Source organism: Aythya fuligula, chromosome 7 (genome assembly GCF_009819795.1).
Source record: "Aythya fuligula isolate bAytFul2 chromosome 7, bAytFul2.pri, whole genome shotgun sequence".
In the NCBI taxonomy this organism is placed as follows: domain Eukaryota; kingdom Metazoa; phylum Chordata; class Aves; order Anseriformes; family Anatidae; genus Aythya; species Aythya fuligula.
The window spans coordinates 23,617,873-23,638,018 of record NC_045565.1 but is presented as its reverse complement, the minus strand read 5'-3'; the positions used below and the strand labels follow the sequence as shown (position 1 = coordinate 23,638,018).

Below are 20,146 nucleotides of genomic sequence, written 5' to 3'. Positions count from 1 at the left end.
CCCAGCCACGCACTGCAGGGCAGGAAGCTAGAAGGGAGGTTTCAGACCAGACGAGACATGCAGCATCTGTTCAGGTTCTATTCCTGCCCCAGCTTTGGAGGCAGTCCAGTGGAGTACCTAGGCTGCTCAGCTACACTCCGCATGTCGCTGCCCAGGCCGTAAACAAAAGCTTTGGAGCAGGGCTGGTGATTCTGCAGTGTCAAGGCAGCTTACCAGCTCTTTGAAGAAGGCAGCCTCCTTATGCTGCTCTGAGTAGCGCTCGTACTGATCCAGCCCATCCTGCAGTTTCAGGGTCAGCGTGTCATAGTTGGACCGTACCACTTCCAAAACCTGCCAGAGACAGAAGAGGAATCAGCATCCACAATTAGCTTAGCATTGGAGGAACAAGGCTGTGACAGAGCACAGCTCCAGCACCTGTTATTGCAACATGCACGACTTTAACAGCCAATATTTGGTACATGAATAACAACATGGAGGTGGGCACGAAAACATTCCCAATGCCAGTGAGGAACCGTCCTGGAATTTTCAGAATTTCTCCATTCATAAGAACAGTGGATGAGCCCAGAACTATGACAGCAGCAGTTGCCCAAACACGATTACGTCACCAGGAGAGGCAGACATGATCTCATTAAATTAAGCAGCTAATTACTGTGCGTACACCCACATGTAACACAGTAGACACTACATAAACATAGGTTTGCCTGACCCTTAGGTCACAACAATGCTAATTTTGCCAGCACACCACCCTCCTGGCTTGTTAATTACAATTAGGAAAAAAAAAAAAAAAAAAAAAACCTGCTTAAATGTCAGCTTCTACAGCTGCTCAGGTCAGCCTCCATACAGAGCACTGCACTCCTCTCCTAACGGGAACAAACTTCTGATAGACACTATGGTAAGACCAAGCCAGTTACAGACTCTGGCATTAGAAATAAATAGAGACACAAATCCAGGTCTCCCTGCCCAGGAGATGCTCTCTTATTGTCTGTCTGCGCTGCAATCAAAGCACTCCAGCTTCCATTAACGCCTTACTCTGCTCCCAGCACTGGGCTCTACTTGTAAATTCACAGTTACGTCTCTCTGTCCTATTGAACTATTCATTTTCCTAACTAGGGAGCACCAAGAGGGACTCCCACGCTGCTTTATAGCTTCAGAGCACTGCATGGACAAATTCATTCCTCAAAGCATTCGTACGATGGTAAGTGACAATAATCTCCCTACCAGGAACCATATAGCTCGGTACTCCTGGGCAAAACATATGCTTGAAACAATTCTCTTAAACACGTGAACCTCTTTCCTAGGCTGTTACCGCTTGATCTCAGAGCTAAACAGAAGCACAGGAAGAACAACAACGTCACAAGTTTGCATTGCAGTAGCTTACAATCAAGAAAAGCCTCGACCAGGAGCACAAGATAGGGCATAAGGTGCAAAAGAAGAGTCCCTGTCCCAGGAGAGATCCTAAGAAAAGCATTGCAGAGGATGCCAGACAGCAAACAACGATGAGGGCAATAAGGAACTATCCTCCTCTTGTCCTCCCAACGATATAACCTCTACCCTCAATTGTCTTTTTAGGCAGCTGGCAGCTCCTGCCCTGTACAGGACTGAATCGTGTCCTTCCATCTCTTACTCTAGGAATCCCAGGCTCGCTTGGAATCCCTTCAGATGCTTTTCCATGTTTTATTTCCTCAAAAATTTGCCGTTAGCAGTTGTACACAAATGGGCACTCATGCAAACACCTCGAAGCAGGCTAGTGCCAGGGTCCCACTAGGGCAGAAATAAAGGGCATCACCCAAACGAGGACTGGGCATAAAAAAGGGGCCCAGAAGTGGTTCCCTGGTGAGATAGTGCCACGGTAGCCTCTTCGTGCAGCTCAGCTGTCCTCTGGCATTGCAGAGGCAAGCTAGGGATAGGAATCAGTATTTTGCAAGGTTATTTAAGAACAGCCTGTCAGTGTCCTGCTGCTGCAAGAGCACGCAGCCTCCTCTCCGGGAGGACTCATTTCCTAATTCTGTTTGTCAGCTCCGCTGGCAGAGAGGAATAACTCCCTGCAGTAACAGCCATCTCCACACTCAGCCTGGCCCTCTTCTTCCTGCCTGCAGAACTTGTGAGAAGCAGCGCAGAGCCAAGAGCAACGATGAAGAAAGAAGGCTGGGTACGGGAATAATTTACTCTGGGGTGCAAGTATCCTCTGGAGATGGAGACTGATAGCACAACACACCTTCTGGCAGCTTGCGTGGATCAGAGGGCTGTCCTCCTGTCAGCCCGAGGGAGCCAAGTTGACCAAGATTAGTAAAATGCAGGGGAGAAACCCTGTGTGAAAGGTGAGGAGTACAATGGGCTTCTCCAGCAATAATTTAGGGCTTTTACACCCAACTCTGCATGCGTCCCCTACCAACACACACCCCGTGCTCCCCGTGCCCCTACACACAGGGTCACCCCTGAGGGCAGCGGTGAGCTCTGTAAGCAGCACCCTGTAAACCAGCCCTCCTGTGCCACCTCCAAGAGGCAGCTAACAGCCCCGTTTGGTGCTCTAGGAGGAGGACAGGGAAGGGAAAAGGAGCCCCAAAGTTGCTGCTGTGCTACCCACTCCTTACCGTGATCTCTGTAAACTCGAGATCAGCTTATCCCTTTAGCTGCATATATTCGCTGGCTTCCACTCCTCATCTCTTTTAATTATGAAATAAAACTTAAAAAGAAAGGGTGAGTTAAAAATAAACAGCTTTTCTTCACTGCCTAATAATTTCCCTTTCTTGCTGCTGCTGAAAAAAAAATGCTACGTGGGATCTGAGATAAACCCACTCACAGATCATTTCACTTCATATTCCATAATGGATAGGAACTGTTACCGAGATTAGGACCTGCCATCCCTGAGACAATTTCATCTGCTCTTTAAGATGCAGCCGTGAGACAGAGGGGAGGTTAAAGAGCAGCAGAAGGTATTAAGAGCATCTAACATGAAGGTTTGAAAGGCATCAGCTTTCTATCCAGATGACAAATACGCACATCCTCCATGTAACACAATATTCTCATCCTTTGCCCTTTTTACACCTTCTTTGACTTCTGCTCAGGAAAACTACTGCAAGGATGCTCTTGTACGTTAAATGCACAAGAGCTTTATCTGTCAGATAAAAAAGACCTGGGAGAATTTAACTTTGAGACTGAAGCATTTCTTTTTCCAGATCCTGTCCAAGCTGGTTTCCCCAGAAGTCTCCATGGAAGACCAGAAAACATTCCCAAGACAGTGAAGTACAAAGAACTGAATAAAGAAGTGGCTTTTGGCTGGACTCTTCTAGGTGGATCTTAAATGGACATCCAGTTTTAAAATCTCACAAGCAGCTGAGAGAACACCTCAAGTGTCAGGCAAGCAGAAAGGAAAATGGACTGTAGGTGACTTCCAAGGAGCTTCTCAGCAAGCAACAGGGAAGATAAGACATGACATCCCTCAGATAGCAACGATGAACATACAGGGCGATTTTTTTATTTTTATTTTTAAATGCTTAACGGCATCTTTACAAAGAAAAAAAAAAAAAAAAGCAGTCACAAGCTAAATCTTCTTTTAAGACTGATCCCTCTAAGATAACCTACAAAAAAGCAATACGACAGAAGTGAGCGACTCAGATACGGTGCAATGAAAGATAAATGAAGGCTGCTGAATTCCTTTCCTGCAGTTACCTGTATCAGCCCCAGAGGCTGCGTTCTCTCATTTACTCCAATGCAACAAACCAGAAGTCAGTGGAGCTGCACCGTTGTAATTTAAAGATAATTTGCCATCAGATTAACCCAGTGCCCCACAACTCACTCACTGGCTGCTTTACAGAAGTTCCAGACGACAGCTAGCAATTCAGGCCCCCATGTATGTGTACGTGCCCCCAAACCCAGCCTTGCAGGAGCTGCTCTGAACAGGCAGTGCTTTCTGCAGCACTCAGAGGATTTCAGCATCCTCCTGCATCTGTACCTGCCACGTCCCGTCGCTCCCCTTCCCAGCGACTGTCACCAAGAATCTGTAACAAGAGGCACCCCCCTGGGTAACACAGCAGGAATCTTGGGGCTGGCTTCCATTGGAGGGGGTGATACAAGGCTCAGCTGTCTGCGGGATCCCGCCCATGCCATATGGCTGCACCCACAGGAACAGGATGATTTATTTTACAGAGTTGGTGGTGGATGCAGCAAAGTAAGGAGCCAGCTTACTGCTTCTTTGCAATCTAGACGGACAGCTCCCGAAGAATCAGAGCATCCTGGCCATGAGCACTGGAACCCATTTCCCCCAGCACCAATTGCCCCTGCCCTGAAATTTTCCATTTTCTAAACAGACCATGCTCTGCTCTACCATTACCTACACACAGACCCCTTCCTTACTGCACCAGGGCTGTTCCTCTGACTGATCCTCAGCAAGAACCGACCTGCTGCACCATCCCAGAGGAGACCAGACCTGGAATAGCTTTTCCTGGGGAAAGCACTGGATGGTGCACAGCAGTATGTGACCAGGAGAACACAGCCCCAGTTAGCAGCAAAGCCAGAGAGAGAATTGCACTAGCAGTGGAATCTAATGGGCAGCACACAGAGCTGGGGCCCTTCTCTCTAGCAGGCACAGCACACTTCACTCATCAGTAACTTTTTAACCCGCAGAATCTTTCCTCACCCACAGCTGTACCGACTTCACAATACAACATCAGAGAACGCCACCAATTTGTGCCGCCCAGCAACAAACCTGGCAGTGTGTTGGTTCTGGGAAGCACGCACACCGTAATGAGAGAATAACAGGAAAAGCAGAAGCAAGAAGAAAGCAAGGTCTCTGCACAGTCTTGCTAATCAGAGCAGGAGAGGGTAAGAATGCAATCAGTCAGCAGTGCCAGCACCTCGCTAGAGCCTCTCCAGCCTGCAAGATGGTCATTAGCTCCCATGGCAGAAAAGCAGCTGGAAAAGAACCAACTGATTGATCTTGCATTAAGCAAAAGGCCAAAAAAATCCCAGGTTAAAACACTCTCCCCCCATATCCATGCTCCAAGCCTTGTGGCTTACAAGGATGGGGCTTGGGGAGGCTCTCCGGATCAGGCTAGCAAGTCCTCACAGGACAGAAAAGCTGTGTGTGTCCCAGCTGTCCCATGCTGGAGGATGGAGCAGCCAGTCTATGGGATGGATATGTGCTGGCAATCCCAATGCTACTGCATGGACACACACAAACGTGTCTCCTGCCTTCTCTAGGATGTTCTGGGCACTCCAGCACCTGAGGGAATTATGGCAATCCCACCTCCAAACCTTGGGCAACGACCAAAAATACCACGTGCAAACCAGCAGTTTGTCCCTTCAGCTCGCAGGAAGGAGGCTGTAAGGAAGAGACATTAGGGTTTTCTTATTCCAGAAGAAGGAATAGGAATGTGTATTTTATGCTAGAGTCCCCAAAGTGGTTTGCTCACTCCAGGTTTTGTACAAATCTTCCCCCCCTACTAATCTACACAAGCAGCTCATGGTCCCTGAGTGTTTTTCCTAGTGAATTCAACTGCATAGCAACATTCCTCACTGTAATGAAACGGCTGCTGCCACCTGGACTACAAAGAGGCTATTGCCTCTCCATAATAAAGTGCCAGATAATTGACATAAATTTTACAGTAGTATCTTCTAATTAATATGGAAAATGATTTATTTTTTTTTTTGTTCCAAATGGCATCACACTTCTCACAGAGCAACTGAGAAGTTGCTGATGCAGGCTGAAATCTCTGCTGGAATTAATCCCCAGAAGCGCCAAAGACAGAGCACATAACTAAATAATTAGAAGTTAAGTAAAAACACACACACACAGCTGCCGCATTTCCCACCAGACTCTGCCCACACCCCTGCCACAATCATCTCCTTCTCCCCTTCCTCCTGCACTGTCTGCAGGAGCCAGGCTCACAGGGAGGATCCCCAAGAGGATGCACAGAGGTGTGCTGGAAGCAGCTCCCAGCACCCATGGTGGGACAAGCAGCAGCAGAGAGCTGTGGTCTGACCCAGCACTGCCTCACCTTTGCAGCTGTCCTGGAGCTAAATGATGTGCTAGTGCTTCAGCACCACCCTTAGCCCCCAAGCTGATCAAGACATGGGTATTAATTCCATGTTCATGAATGCTAGGAGGAAGAGGAGGAGAAGGATGCTACAACAGTCTGACCATTCAGATATGCCCTATACTGGGCACATCCACAGATCCAGAGGATGCAGAGTGGATCTGGTGAATACAGTGAGAAAGACAAAGACCTGGGCATGAGATGCACGTATATATGGGCATGTTACATGTGCAAGATATGCAACATGCTGCCATTCCAGCTCCAGTGCCCCAGATGCCCTACATCAAGCCCCCACTGCCTGTACTACATGCAAGTGAAGGACCCACAGCCACCTCCTGCTGCTGGCTGAGAGCATACAGCCAACACAGCCCCCACCAGCTCACACAGCTGTCACTCTCAGGGGAGGAAGAAGCAGCCTGTCTAACCCGAGGGCAGGAAAAATTCCTGGAAGGAGGGCTTTTCCAAGAGTTAAAAAAAAAAAAAAATCCAACTAACCCAATGCCAAACCATTATCTAGCTCCACCAAGAGGAAGCTGTAAATGTGCAACGAAGTCCCTGGGCCAAGCTCTTGTACATGAATGAACGTCCATGTACAATGCTGGCATTTCCAAAGCTCATGCATGGAAAAAAAGTTAAAGATCATGAACGTAATTACATTAAAAATCATCAATTAATAAAATAAACACCCTTCAGAGCAGACTTTTAGACCTAGATGGTGAGATCTGGCAGGAACTGGAAGAGGTCCACGAAGCTTGCCTGTTGTTAGAAATTTTGTGAGGAAGACAGGCAGCAGATACGATGATGGCGGGAGCATAAAACCCCAAGATAGATAGATTTGCTTTTTTGGAGTTACAGCCCATTTTGGAGTTGTGAACCCTTATCTCCAGCTGGTGGCATTTATGAAAACGTTTCTCACTGCTAGGTATGTAAGAGCACTTGCCATTCTGCCAAGGCTCGAAATGCACTGCAGATAGCTATGGACTGGACCGTTAATTTTTTTATTTCCCCATTGTGCTTACAATTAACTTAAGTGCTGAAATGTGATGGGCTGTTCCAAGGGATGCTTTTATCTAGCAGCTGCATTCTAGCACAGCAATAAATCAACTGCTGTCACCAACACGTAAGACAAGAGGAAGAGCATCCTTATACTCACTGTGCATGCAACCTGTTCAGCCAAACTGGCTACCAGCATTCTGCAAATGAATGCTCTGATTTGTGTGAGTTTGTTGGTGCAATCCTATCTTTAGAGGAAGATCTTGTCTCCCTGGACACAGAGAGAAAACAGTCAGCAGCAACTCTCCAGCACAGCAGTTAACTGACCAAATAAGACCAGTACCCCTGATGCCCAAAACAAGATAAAAGTTTAAAACAGTTTCTAAGGATGGAAGTTGTGAGTTGCTGCTCCAGCTGAACTGAGAAGCTAGGACACATGAAGCTGTTACAGAAATTAAAGACAGCTACAAGAACCTAAAAAATAGCAGCTGATGATTTTAAGAAAAGGTCAGAAAAAATATATATTTCTAGGGACAGCAGGCAGAAAGCATCCTGGCAAATTTTGAAACCAAAATACACAATTTTGGGTTCAGATTGCTTCAATCAGGTGCTAACACCACACGTGGTGTACACCAGACAAAGAAGAAGATGAGGAAACTAATTTTTAATAAAGAAATTAAGATTTCCCAGAAGACAAGCGGTTCAGAAATAAGGCTTTCTAGAGAACTGATTAGGACAGGGTATTCCAAAAACACCCTTGCCATTCAAGAGAAAAAAACAAGTGGACTGTTCCTGCTTGAAGGAAACCAAAATCTACTTGTGCCCGACAGTAAACAGCTGGGAGATTTATTCTGGTTAATCAAACATCTACAATCGTGGGAGGTTTCTGGAACTACATCACCTCTTCCAGGTTCACAAGAATCAGAAAAGGATGCAAGAGAGCTTGTGCTCCTCATGCAGCCACCACTGACTTCTACAGGATATACAGGATTACGGGCTTAGAAAAAAGCTCAATAGGAGCCTGACTTGAAGATCAAGATGAATAAAAGGAGAACACAAACACTCCAAAAAGTTATGGAGCTTCCCACACTTATTTTTTTCTGCTTCTTAGAGTAATGACAGAGAGAAACCTTTATGAATGCTACTAGCATAGCCCAGGGTCTGACACTTGCTGAGAAAAAGTAGATGCTAACCTAGCTTGTGGCTTTTATCTTTTAAATGATCTGAATCTTGCACACTTTGTGCAACGTGAATAAACTTAAAGGAAGCAGCAAAGCTAAATAGCAATATGATAAAAAAGAAAAAAAAAAAGCCACAAACCAAGCAGATGCTGTATATTTAAAGCAACCAGGCAACTAAGAACAACACAAGGACATTCCAGAGAAAAATTCTGCTAGGACTAGGGCAGGAAGGTAGGTACTTGGAGGGGGAGAGCTCAGAATGATCTGTTCCACAGCTCCTGCTTAAATTTAAGCAATTAGCTACAACAGAAGGCTAGCTATTAACTGCACAATGAAAGCGATAAAAACGCAATGATTCAGTGGCCTGAGGAGATGCAGTAAGAACGTCAAGGAAGAAGAAAAATAGAACTCACCTGCTTAACTGACCACAAAAAGAGAATGAACTCAAGTCCATTAAGATGGGGAAAACCAGAACTTTTAAATGCAAGCTAGAAGTCTGCATAGCCAAGGAATCAGATGAGCAAGTGATTGTTTGATTATTTGTACTAATTTGCAGTTCTACAATACTTTTTTCCTGAAATAAGGGTGCTTGAATCAATAAACAACGTTTAAAACATGGGTTATCAGGCTTGTACAGTGACAACACAGTACTCCTGCTTTATTTTTGTTCATTCTCTAATAACTTCTAATCCTCTGTTTGCCTTTCTGACGACTGTTGAGCCCTGAGCCAACATTTTCAGACTTATCCCAGTGATTCCCAGAGTCCTTGCCTGCATGGCAATATCTAGCAGACTTCCCTACAGCTTAAAGGCTCTAAGAGCCTTATAAATTCAATCTGCAAAAATTCTTTCTAAAGATATTGCCCAAAAGAAACAGGAGAACTACAGTCAGTTGGTTAGCTACAAATAGCTGCTTTGCCTCTAGGGACAAAAGCTGTAGTAGCAGTGTGTTAGGGGAGCTAGCTATTAAGGAAAGGTGGGCAGTGCCTGGAAGTTTGCGTGCGACTCAGCCTGTAGGAAAGTTTTAGCTGTTAAGGCTTTTGCAAATCTGGAGTTGGAACAGACAGCTATAAGCTGCCGGATGATCCTTACAAACAGAAAATCCTGTAGTAAAAAGGGAACTTCAGTTGCAAAACGTGTGCTCTAAGGCTGCAATTATAAAATTGGTTTAACACAGTCTAAGTGCAGGCTACCTAAACTGCACTACAGCGTCTACAGCTCCTCCTTCAAAGGCACTTATTTCAGAGTTAAGGCATTCAAATGTGCAACTCAGAAGTGTCTTCGTTAGGTATACAACTACTGAGAGTGCTGAATGACCAGGTGCAATGCTGACAGCAGGAGTAACTGTGAAGGCAGGGAAGAACAGACTTCTTGACTGTCCCCTAGAAACTGAGCTTGCAGCTGTGCAACTTAAGCTTGTAAGAATTATGATAGCAATGAGATTCCTACAAAAGAGACAGGGTCAAGTCTGTCCCGATCAAGCGACTCTTCACCAATCCCAGACACACTCCTGGATCCTACTCTAACCACAGCTGGGAGAAAAAGAAGGGAAAAGTTTCTGATGACAACAGAAATAAGAGAACCAAATAATTTCTGATATGACATGCTGAAAGAGAAAAGCTTGTTGACGTTTTAATTTGTTAAATTATCCCCTTTTGTGCTGCTGGAATGGGCCATTCATTTTAAACTCCATCTGGGCAATGACCAGAGCTGAAACGGAATGAGCTTGTTTATGCTTGGAAGCATTCATGGCCACCATAGAAAAGGTCTTTTGCCTATAAAAATAATAACAGAAGAATCACAGAGCTGCTTAAAGTTGATTGCTAAGTTAATTTGGAAGAAGCATTTGAATGGTTAGTGAGACAGCTGAAAATACAGAGGTCCCTACCCAAGACCATCACTTGCAAGGGCAGATAAGACACTAAACGTAGTGGGCTGAGACACTTCTTGACTGAAATGGAAATGTAGAAGATAGCTGTCAGCAAGATGAATTTGAGGGGGAGCAAAGACTTGGGCATTGACCATACGTAGAAAACAGGTCAGAGTTTTCTCAAAAATGAAATGTCTGCTGCTTGTTACTGTCCTGCTCAGGGAAAGAAGCCTGTGTGAACTCTTTGAAATAAACACAAAGGCACCAAAAGTTGCTGACACCCTGTTATTTCTAGCCATTTCTCCTTATACCTAGAAGAAGCAATCAGGGCCCAAGATAATAGCTATGTCTCTCAAAAAGGATTCCTGCCACGGCAAAGTGGCATCTTGCAATCCAAAGATATTTGGAGGACAAAAAGGGCTTGTGTGCCTGGGAACTTAGTGTTTATCCTTACAACATTTGTTCTTTAAATCAAACCTACTGATTCACCAGCTTCCTCGCAATTCAGACACTCTCAGCAAGCGCCCCAGAACACCACAGAGGACATATCCCTTCAGAAGGTTTGGCTGACAAGAGGCTGAAAAGACACATCTTACCTCTACGAGAATGACCGTGCTATCTCCACAGAGGTTTAGATGCTGGATGGACAGAAAGGACACGAGACAAAAGGGGAGGTTTATTGCTAATAGCCCAGATAAGATTATTGTGTTGGCTGTACGCCCGTCATTGATGTATAAGGGAAAGGTGACTTGTGCTGGCACTGGACCCACTCTCTCCCAAGAACGAGGAGAACAAAACTTATGCTTCTTTTTCAAAGCACCTTTTGCTGTTGAAGCCTCAAGCTGAGCTAATTGGTACACAGAGCAGCAAGCTGCAGAACTACCTGTCCACAATGCCTGCCCTCTGTATCAAAAAGCACGTACCCCTTGCTGTCACTGCTCCCAACCGAACCTGCTGGCTGTAGAGATGGGATGTACTTGTACTGCACTACAGAAGGCTTAGCCAAAAGTAATGCTACTCTCTCTTGGGGGAAGAAGTTGATCACCAAGACTTCCACTTTCTCTCTAAATTTCTTTAACCATATTCCTGGATAAGTTCTTATAGGGTCTATAAGGGAAATATCATCTCCACGGTAATTTCTGCAGTGCTTGGAGGACACCATTGTTCTACAGCCTAAACATCCCCGTGTGAGGATTTAGTACTCCCAAGAGCCTCTTGGACATCAAACGTTTTCAAAGCTATTAGCTCTGATGGGTTTTTGAATAAGGCTCAGGGAAGCCACTCGCTTGGAATTTCTCATAAGGAAAAGGTAGCTCTGACCTGGCAGGATAAAAATTGCTGAGAAGGAGGAGGAGGAAGAAAGCCCACACAGCCCACGTTCTCTGCAAGTGAGGAAATGAGATTTGATTTACTCCGTGATTCTGAGGTGTGTTCAATTTCAGCTTGAATTTCCACTGCATAAAATTCAGCTTGGCTGAGCAACGTCCCCATTAGAGACTGTCCAAAGCAATATAAGGCAATGCACACAATGATCTTTGAAACTGAAAGTTCAAAGCCTCTGTGATTTTTTTTCCAGCATATTTTTGCATATGCAACTCATAAACCTGTGTCTTCCAAGAAGTAAGAGGAAGATGATATAAAAAAAGCAATTAGATACAGTGCATACACAGCTCCTTATTGTTGCCAATTAATCAATTTATTTTGCTCACTGGTTAATTTCGTCTTACTACACAGCAGAGAACAACTCTGGGTCTGTTTTCCACGTTTCAAAGGGATTAGATGACGAGCAGAAGTCACTAGCTTAAAAGGACTTAAGGGCTTCAGTTCAGAGATTAATAACTCAGTTGCTTTTTTGCCAGGTTTTAAAACCACTAATTTATACTGCATCAGCTTGTAGTTTTACTTGCACAACTATTTTTGTTTTAATGGGAACATTAAATCCTACTCCTCCCAAACTGATGCTGCATTGCCCTCTTGATATTATTCTCACATCTGAATTTTTGACTATATTTAAAGAGGATTTCATGCTTGCTTAGCAAATTCCTTACGAAACAGCACCTAATACTAATACACAATTAATACATAAAGTGTGCGACTTTTCCTAACCAACCAGGTTTGTTGAGCAGCCCACTCAGGAATTCAACATCACCAGGAGGCAGGTTGGGTGGAAGCTTTGGAGCAGATTGCTCTGCGTCTCCATCTTGCAGGGCAGAAAAGCTCTACAAGAACTGTGATTGCACACATTTGGTCACACAGTAACACACCTCTAAGGTGAGAAAAGCCATCGGGTCTCATTCCCACCTTGGGTTAACAAAGAACACTTGGCACCACACTTACCCTGCTGAGAAGCAAGGCACAGAAGCTGAAGGGGGGCACACCTCTGCATTTAATGGGCTCCTGATCTCACAGTTCTGAGAACCGCTCACAAGGGGAAGTTTCACTGAAACAGTGCTAAAATTTAACCCCAACGCTTCTGCCATCTTCATCCATATGCATAAAGCTAAGCAAGTTTGCTGGTTGAAAAAAAAAATCAGGTACTTTAAGGCGTTGGCTTTTGTTGTAAAGCTGCTGTGGCCTGAGCAGGCCTTACTCAGGGAATATTCACTTCCATATGCCGTTTTAAGGACTGACTTGTGACTGTGCCTAGGGCTTCTGTTTGGTGCATTTTTATAAATGGTAATAAGTAGAGCTGTTCACTTGGTTTACTGCTTCTAGATGACAACTGCCAACTACAATCAGCTCAGGGAGAACAGGAGGGCAGGCCTGGCAGCAGCTGCAGGACGCAGCATCGTAGCAGCGAGAGCTGGTTGTGCATTAGGAAAGCTGTCACAGTTCTTCCTTTTCATCTCTCTAAAACATGTCAAGGGCACTAATTAACAGGATATCCAAGGCACACAAAGGCTGAGAAGAAAGAGGATGTCTCTAGTGGTCTGCTAAGGCCCAGTCCCAAGATGACTATCAAGACTTGAGGAGCCCGCCAAACTCTCCCAGTCTCCAAAACTGTCTGATACGCAGAATTCAAAGATCATAAGAGCTGCAGAATTGAGGGAAAAAAGGGAAATAAAGTGACCTACTTTATATTCTATCGTCACATGTTGGCATTTTACGATTCCTTCCTTTTCAAAAGAGGCATATGTAAAGGAATCCTCTCAAACATGTGCTGTCAGCAGCGTGAGAGCACACAGCCACCCGCAGAAGAAACAAGGGCAGAATAAAACCCAGGCCAAATAATGTTGCCAGAACAACAATTCAATACCCAGAGGGAAGGGAACAAACAGTAGGAGCTATACCGAGTAAGAGAAGCCTGTGGTCTGAAACACCACTCAGCACTCCCCCAGAAGGCCTTACAACCTCTGCCAGGAAGCAGAACGGTCTGATCACCTTTCTCTAACAGCAAGTAACAAAGGATGGGTGTGATCTTAAACACTTCACGGATAATTCCTGCAGCAGCTGTTCCCATCTCTGTAACAAGGAAGGGAGCAGAAGAATCTGCAGTTTGCAAGCACCTGGGCACGACCATGTAAGGTTACTGGCGATGAGGTGAGCACTCCTGAGTCCGGATTCACTTTGTAAGTCACAGCCCTGTCGAGAGCTGGAAAGCAAGGCTTTCTGTGAGAGTACAGGCAGGTGATTTTCCTTTCATTTTTAAAGAGGAATGCTATCAAAATAAAATCCTCCCACTCCCCAAAATAGATATAACTTCTGAAATGTTTGTATCTTTTTTTTTTTTAAACAAGTTCAGGATCGAACCAGCATTTTTCTTCAAGCATCTTGACCTGACCTTTTCCAAACACATCACAGAAAGAGCTCTCCCTGACATACGTAAGCCAAGGCCATCCCAAGTTATGAGCTCATATAAAAAGCATGGTGGCTTCAGTCCAGGTCTCCCAACAGAGCAGTTACCTCCATCCACGTTTCACTCAGGTGAAGGGATTCTGGGTGAGGGTAGGGGACCAGGCTTTGCCTCAAGCTAACAATGCAGCTGAGACAAGGCCACAAGTTGCTGGTTTGACTAAACAACTGCCTTCAGATGAACAACTGGGACAGGCTGGCCAGCAGTCCCAGTACAGTGATTGGCTTCTTTATGCTGGGAGGTTTTCTGTGACATTAACCGCCCAGCCCTAGCACCAAGTCCTAGTTCTGAAACATCGACATACTAAATAACAACAGATGCACTTTTAAGACTTAAGCAGCCCTGGTATATGATCCCTCTGGGCACCACTGAGAGCAGAAAGCTCAGCAAGAATTGGATGATGTGCGAAACTGTCATCAGCTGGAGAAATTAAGTTCCCATCATGTTAACATTCTCCCCTGCAAAAAGTGTGTCATACGCTCAGGTGTCTGCGAAGAAGGCTGAGATGAGGCATTACAGAAGCTTTCTTTCTATTCTTCTGAAAAGGGGAGTTTTAGCTCAGCAACAGACCCAAGTTTCCTTTCTATACCTACAAAGCAGCTTGTAGGTGGTACCGTAATTAAACAGGTCCATCACTTAAAATAGAAAAGCACATCCTCATAACTGAAGTAAAAATTAAGAGTCTGTAGTGAGATGCTTCCATCAAATCGTTGGCTTTCAGAAACGTTAGCTACTGCTTCAAAAATCCCCAGCAAAACAAGTCTGGAAGCAGAAAACAAGAGACAGACAGGAAGCCAAAGTTCCAGCACAACTACCTTGGCTCCCTCGGAAATCCTCATTTCTGCTTCTAACAGCTGGAAGACTGCACCTGTCCTGGTGTTTCAAGATGTTAGAAAAAGTAGCTAATGCAAATAAAAAATGGCCTAAAAGAAGTCAGTAGCACAGCTCATGTCTACCTTTTTGAAGAAGGGAAATGGACAAAAAAAAACCTACAGATATAGTCATGCGAAGCTCCATCTAGACCCATGTTTGGTGTTACATCCCATTACAGAAAATTACTATTGCACTGACACCACAGGGTGACAACAGGTAATATTTCATGCGAGTTAGACAGATGTTTGACTCCACACCTACATGATGACACAACTGAGCAAATGCTAGCATCTAGGTTTGGGGAGAAGTACATGCAATTTCTAGTGCAGGAGAGGAATGGAAAGGGAAGCTCTGTCACTAGCCAGCTGAGCACGTTCTTCCTTTAAAAATTTGGAAGGAGGACTGCTGACAGAGAGAAATCTGAGGGTAGGCTATGTATAACCTCCATGTTCACCTAATGATTGCTTTGTCCCGGGTTTGGAACATTAATTTTGACAGAAGTAGGAGAAGGCTGTAAAGGACAACACAATGCCTAAATGAAAAGATTGGTGTCTTAGCAAACCATTGCTCTAACTGCAAGTTTCTGGGGTACTTTCACTTCACAGATGTTGCTGAAGAAGTATAACCAGTGTGGAGTTGATAGCATTACCCAGAGAAACAGACTCTCACAGTATCACTGTGATGATATTATTTCTGGCTTCTCACTGTGTCAAAGGTGCTCAGAGAGCTCTAGAACAACTCAGAACATGAGCAGAGTGGCTCACTTTGGTCTGCAAAAGATTGTGTAGGCCTTCCTGAAGTCAAAGCCCCCCAGAACAAGCCAACTAGACCCATTACGCCAGCTTCCTGACCTAACCCCAGATGCTAAATCACATTGCCAGAAAGATGTCATATCCTTCTGTCACTGCATGTCACTGCAAGTGGATGTCATCTTGGAGGAACGGTGGTCACTAGAGGGAGAGGAGCTCAGTCACACCATCACCAGTGGGAGGAGAAGCACTCACAAGAACCTCTCTGCTTCTCCTGCACGCAATACACACTACAGCAGGGCCCCAACCCAGCATTTTCAGAGCAGTCAGGAGGTCCAAGAGCAAGAGTTCAACAGCATTTGGTGTGTTTTTACATCCACCTCAAAAACAGATGCTGTCTGCTGAATTACAATTGCTGAGGAAAATGCACTTGGGAAACCAAGATGGGGTTTGTGCGTAAGTAAGCCTGAAGCACAAATTACCCTTAGTGGGTTCTGCACCCAGTAAAGTGGCAAAGTTTCCAAGTAGGAGACTAGGGCATGGCAGGGGCTTCTGGAAACAAATGTTGTTAGATGTCAGTCTGCAAGAAACTACCCCGTTCTCCAAACCTTACAGATATATCCACAGAATTTCCATACTACTCCTACTGCCAGAGGTCATCCCAACTAACCCATGCTTTCATGGAAGAGAAAAGCCTCCTACTTCACAACTAACTACTGATGCAACTGTGACAACAGTTAATGTAAATGGAGGTTGTTGGGTTGCATCAGCTTATTTCAGAAATCCTAGGCATTTTCAGACGATGGTCTAGGTTGCTTCATCAGCTTCTTATCCGAGAGGCTGGAACATACTTATCCTGTTAGCACTTCTTGCTGCCAAGCATTTTTCGATGGAGAACTTAAATCCATGGTTTGGAAAAGGTGGAAGAGGAATTCCTATGAACAGGTGCTCGGGTACAAGCAAACACAAGGCTAAGAATTAATATCCTTCCGTAGGCCTGCTCTCATACCAGCAGTGAGGCAGATGCTGCTGCTGAAACAGCATGTGCTGCTAGCAAGACTTTGCTCCCCAGGAGCCTATTTGTGCCTTAACTGAGCCACGAGGGAATCCAAGCGCCCTCTGAATACGGCAGTGGAATTGATTCATAGCCCCAGGCACCTGGCTGATGCAGAGCCATCTTCCCCAGTGCCATCTCTGGACATCCATCCTTCCCCTGCTTGTTGTCTTTGAATGACACATCTCAGCTCCCTGAGCAACACCGCTGTCTGCCTCAGATCTCCCACGAACACAAAAAGAGTGACACACATCAGAGATGCCTCTTTCTCCTCTATTAAGAGGTTTGCCTCTGAGCTCCCTAATGCGGACAAGCCATTTGAACTTACTGTCTTAACATCCAAATGGCAAGCATTAGAGAGCCAAAAGAACACATCTTCCAGCTGAGCAGAGCTCTGTTCAGGTGCGGCACCTTTTGGCTCAGCAGCGTTTACTCTCCTGCTCTGGGAGGCGGGGAGACTGCAAAGCTCTATTTGCTTCCCACTTGGAAATCAGAGCAATGACCCAATTTGTCACTTTGGGGAAACAGCTGCAGCTCCAGCTAGAGGATCCAGAGGAAGAAGACAAAGGCATCATCTGTTACAGCAGGATACTATCAGGGAGAACGGCGACTAGCAACCTCTGAATTTTATTTTAGGGGTTTTATCCGACAGAAGCCCCAGAGTGTGCGTGGCTGGCAGTCACTGCACAAAGCCTGTCCCCTTCTGCAAGACGAGAAGCTGGCTCTGGGAAAGACAGACAGTGATGTAGCTGTAATCGACACAGCAGGCTATAGCTGCCTCCTTTCAGGACTCCCAGGCAGAGAGATGACTGAGTGTAAGGAAGCTTAGGGTGGAGCTCGGGACTAGGGTAACAAAGTACAGTGCTATAAATCCAGCTTTACAGAGAACGATGAAAGAGAAGCCTGCACGGTATCTGTACACGTTAGGCACCTGGCAACATCCAGTGCCTATTGTTCCCGATTTCATAAGGGATTAAAAAACCCCCTCAATCTCAAATTTTACAAAATGCAAATTGAATTGCGGATTCTCACAAGCCAGCCGTTGACAGCTCCTCCTTTAATCGCAGATGTGGAAAGTTGTAATTTAATCTTTATAAATGCAGACTGTTTTGATCATTCTGTTGCAATCCTCGGTGGATCTCTCCGTGCCCCATACAGGCACTTAGCGGTGACGGCAATCCGTAACACTCCTGGCACCGAGCGCAGCAGCCTTCCCCAGCACACTGTGAGCACTGCCTGGCTTCCCAAGGGCTGCAGATCCACTGCCCTTTCACCCAGGGAGAAATGGGGCTCCGGGTTTTCTCAGGGCAGCACAGAGACAGCCAGGAAGGAGTTCTGATCACAACCCACAGCCCCTTTGCCAGGCTTAGTTAAGTACTGTGTAAAACCGCAGTCTAGCAGGCATTTGGGAAGTGTTTTGTGAAACACTTGCACTGGGGGTGCAGGACAAGCACTGGAACATGGACGGGGAGCTTATTGCAGTTATTCCTCCTGCTCTTGCTCAGCACCCTTCCAGCTGTGATTCAGGCTGAGCTTGTAACTCACACCCAGTGTTGCCCCTGCAGCCCAGCACAGAAACATCCCTAGCTCCAAGCGACTTTATCCTTTCACAGCAGGCTTTGAGAGCCGCTCAGGAAGGCAGATGTTCTAGAACAAGTCCCCAGCATCCAGCGGTCACCTGGCTACAGCAGTTTTCAGGCCCTCATCAGTCTTGGTGGTACTAGTGAGAGCCAGGCAAGGATGTGAAAAAAGCCACAAGAACTGAAGACGAGTCTTGCTTCAAAGTTTAACAGGCTTATTTTGTTACCAGGCTGTACTTTTATGCAGTCCCTGATCTGCCCAAGGGGACAGCTCACAAAAATAATAGGAAGCAAGACATGCCTTAGCATTTACAATGCACAAAGGGCAGGAAGACTGCTTTGTGCCAAGGCGAGCCAGGGTCACGCTGCCTCAGACAGAGAGGCCCAGAGCAGCTGATTGCCATGAGTGGTAGTGGGCAGGATGCTGGAGAACATTTATGTCAAGCCTGCAAGAGAAGGGAATTGAAGGGCATCTCCTATTTCTTAGTTAAGATTTCTGTGACTGAATTAGGAATATGGTTACATCTCTTCACCAGCAGGTATCTCTTTTTAAAAACAAAGCCCTTCTTTTGCCCCTCTAATGGGCTACCACAGTTGTTCCCCCACTCCAGTGATGCACAGTTTATTGCATTCTGCATGTTCATAAAAGCCACTACAAAGCACAAAGTCACTGCTCCCAGGTTCACCTCCAGCTTCAAATCTCCTTGCAGCAAAGCTGATCAGTCCCTTGAAGCCTCTTCAGACCCATTCAGTCTGGCACACTGCATAAAGCAGTCTGAGGCGTTAGCAAATTGTGGGGAGAATTTCTGTGGGAAACCAAATTAAAAGGAAAAAAGAGAAAGATATCTAAATCAGAGAACCCCCATCAGCCAGGCAAACTGGTAATTTGCCAACTTCAGAAGACACAGAGGTAGTTCCACCTGAATATGAGAAAACACTTCTTTACTGTGAGGGTGACAGAGCCCTGGAACAGGTTGCCCAGAGAGGCTGTGGAGTCTCCTGCTCTGCAGATATTCAAAACCCATCTGGATGAGATCCTGTGCAAGTGTCTCTAGATGATCCTGCTTGGCAGGGGCACTGGACTAGATCTCCGGAGGCCTCCTCCAACCCCAACCATTCTGTGATCCTATACAGAACCCTTTAGAAAAAGCTGGGATTCAAATTTCACCTGGTATAGTTCAGCTCTTTCGAGTTAAACAATAAAAATCTGTTTCAAGCCATTAATCATGAGTAGATATCTGTAATGAGGCCATGAAACCCAGCACCCCTGCCTAATTTGCAGAGATGTAAAGACTTTAAATTAAGGCTTTGTTTTGGTGACCCCTTAAGCTAGAGTTTCAGGTACCTGCTGCTGTGTACAACATAGCACCAGCAAGCTTGATACCTTCTACCCCAAAACTCATTGCATTTTGGAAGTGAAGTATCGTTAGACCAACACCATTTAGAAGTATTTCTGGAGCCTTCACAACATGCTGCATTAAAATAAGAGATTAAGAGGAATTACTGTAGTAGTACTTCACACTGATGGTACTCAGCATTTTAAAAATATCAAGTACACACATGCCAACAGGCTTTTAACTCTTAACCCCACTGCCAACAGTGCTAAAAAAGAACAAAGCACTTTGTATCTGTTAATGGTTTTGCTGCTAGTTACGGAAAACAGAACGAGTTGAATAAACTATGACGTCAATAGCTCAGGGTAAGAATACCTTTGGGCATCTAAATCCAATTGTGCCGTTTTGTGACTCTGAGCAAGTCACTGACGGAGGCTGCCTGAGCTGCAATTTGGATTAGTGCCTTGCAGCCCCACCTGGTAACAAAAAGCCATGTGGACTGCAGGGGGGCAGAAAAGGAGGGAGTGGGCAGAGGGACCATACAACAGTTGGCTTATGACCTCAAGAAACCCTTTCCCTTTCCTTGAGATTGCCTGATCAAGCCGGATTGCAGCTGCCCGAGCTA

At 45.5% G+C, this 20,146-nt stretch overlaps 1 protein-coding gene across 2 annotated transcripts in view; it reads right to left on the bottom strand.

Moving 5' to 3' along the window:
- Positions 1-20,146, bottom strand: part of ARMH3 (armadillo like helical domain containing 3) — a 119,176-nt gene that overhangs the window by 7,541 nt on the left and 91,489 nt on the right. For both annotated transcript variants that reach the window (XM_032190870.1, XM_032190871.1), the window contains one exon: positions 214-330. In XM_032190870.1, the coding sequence (XP_032046761.1) occupies positions 214-330 (117 nt within the window). The remainder of the gene's footprint in view (positions 1-213; positions 331-20,146) is intronic.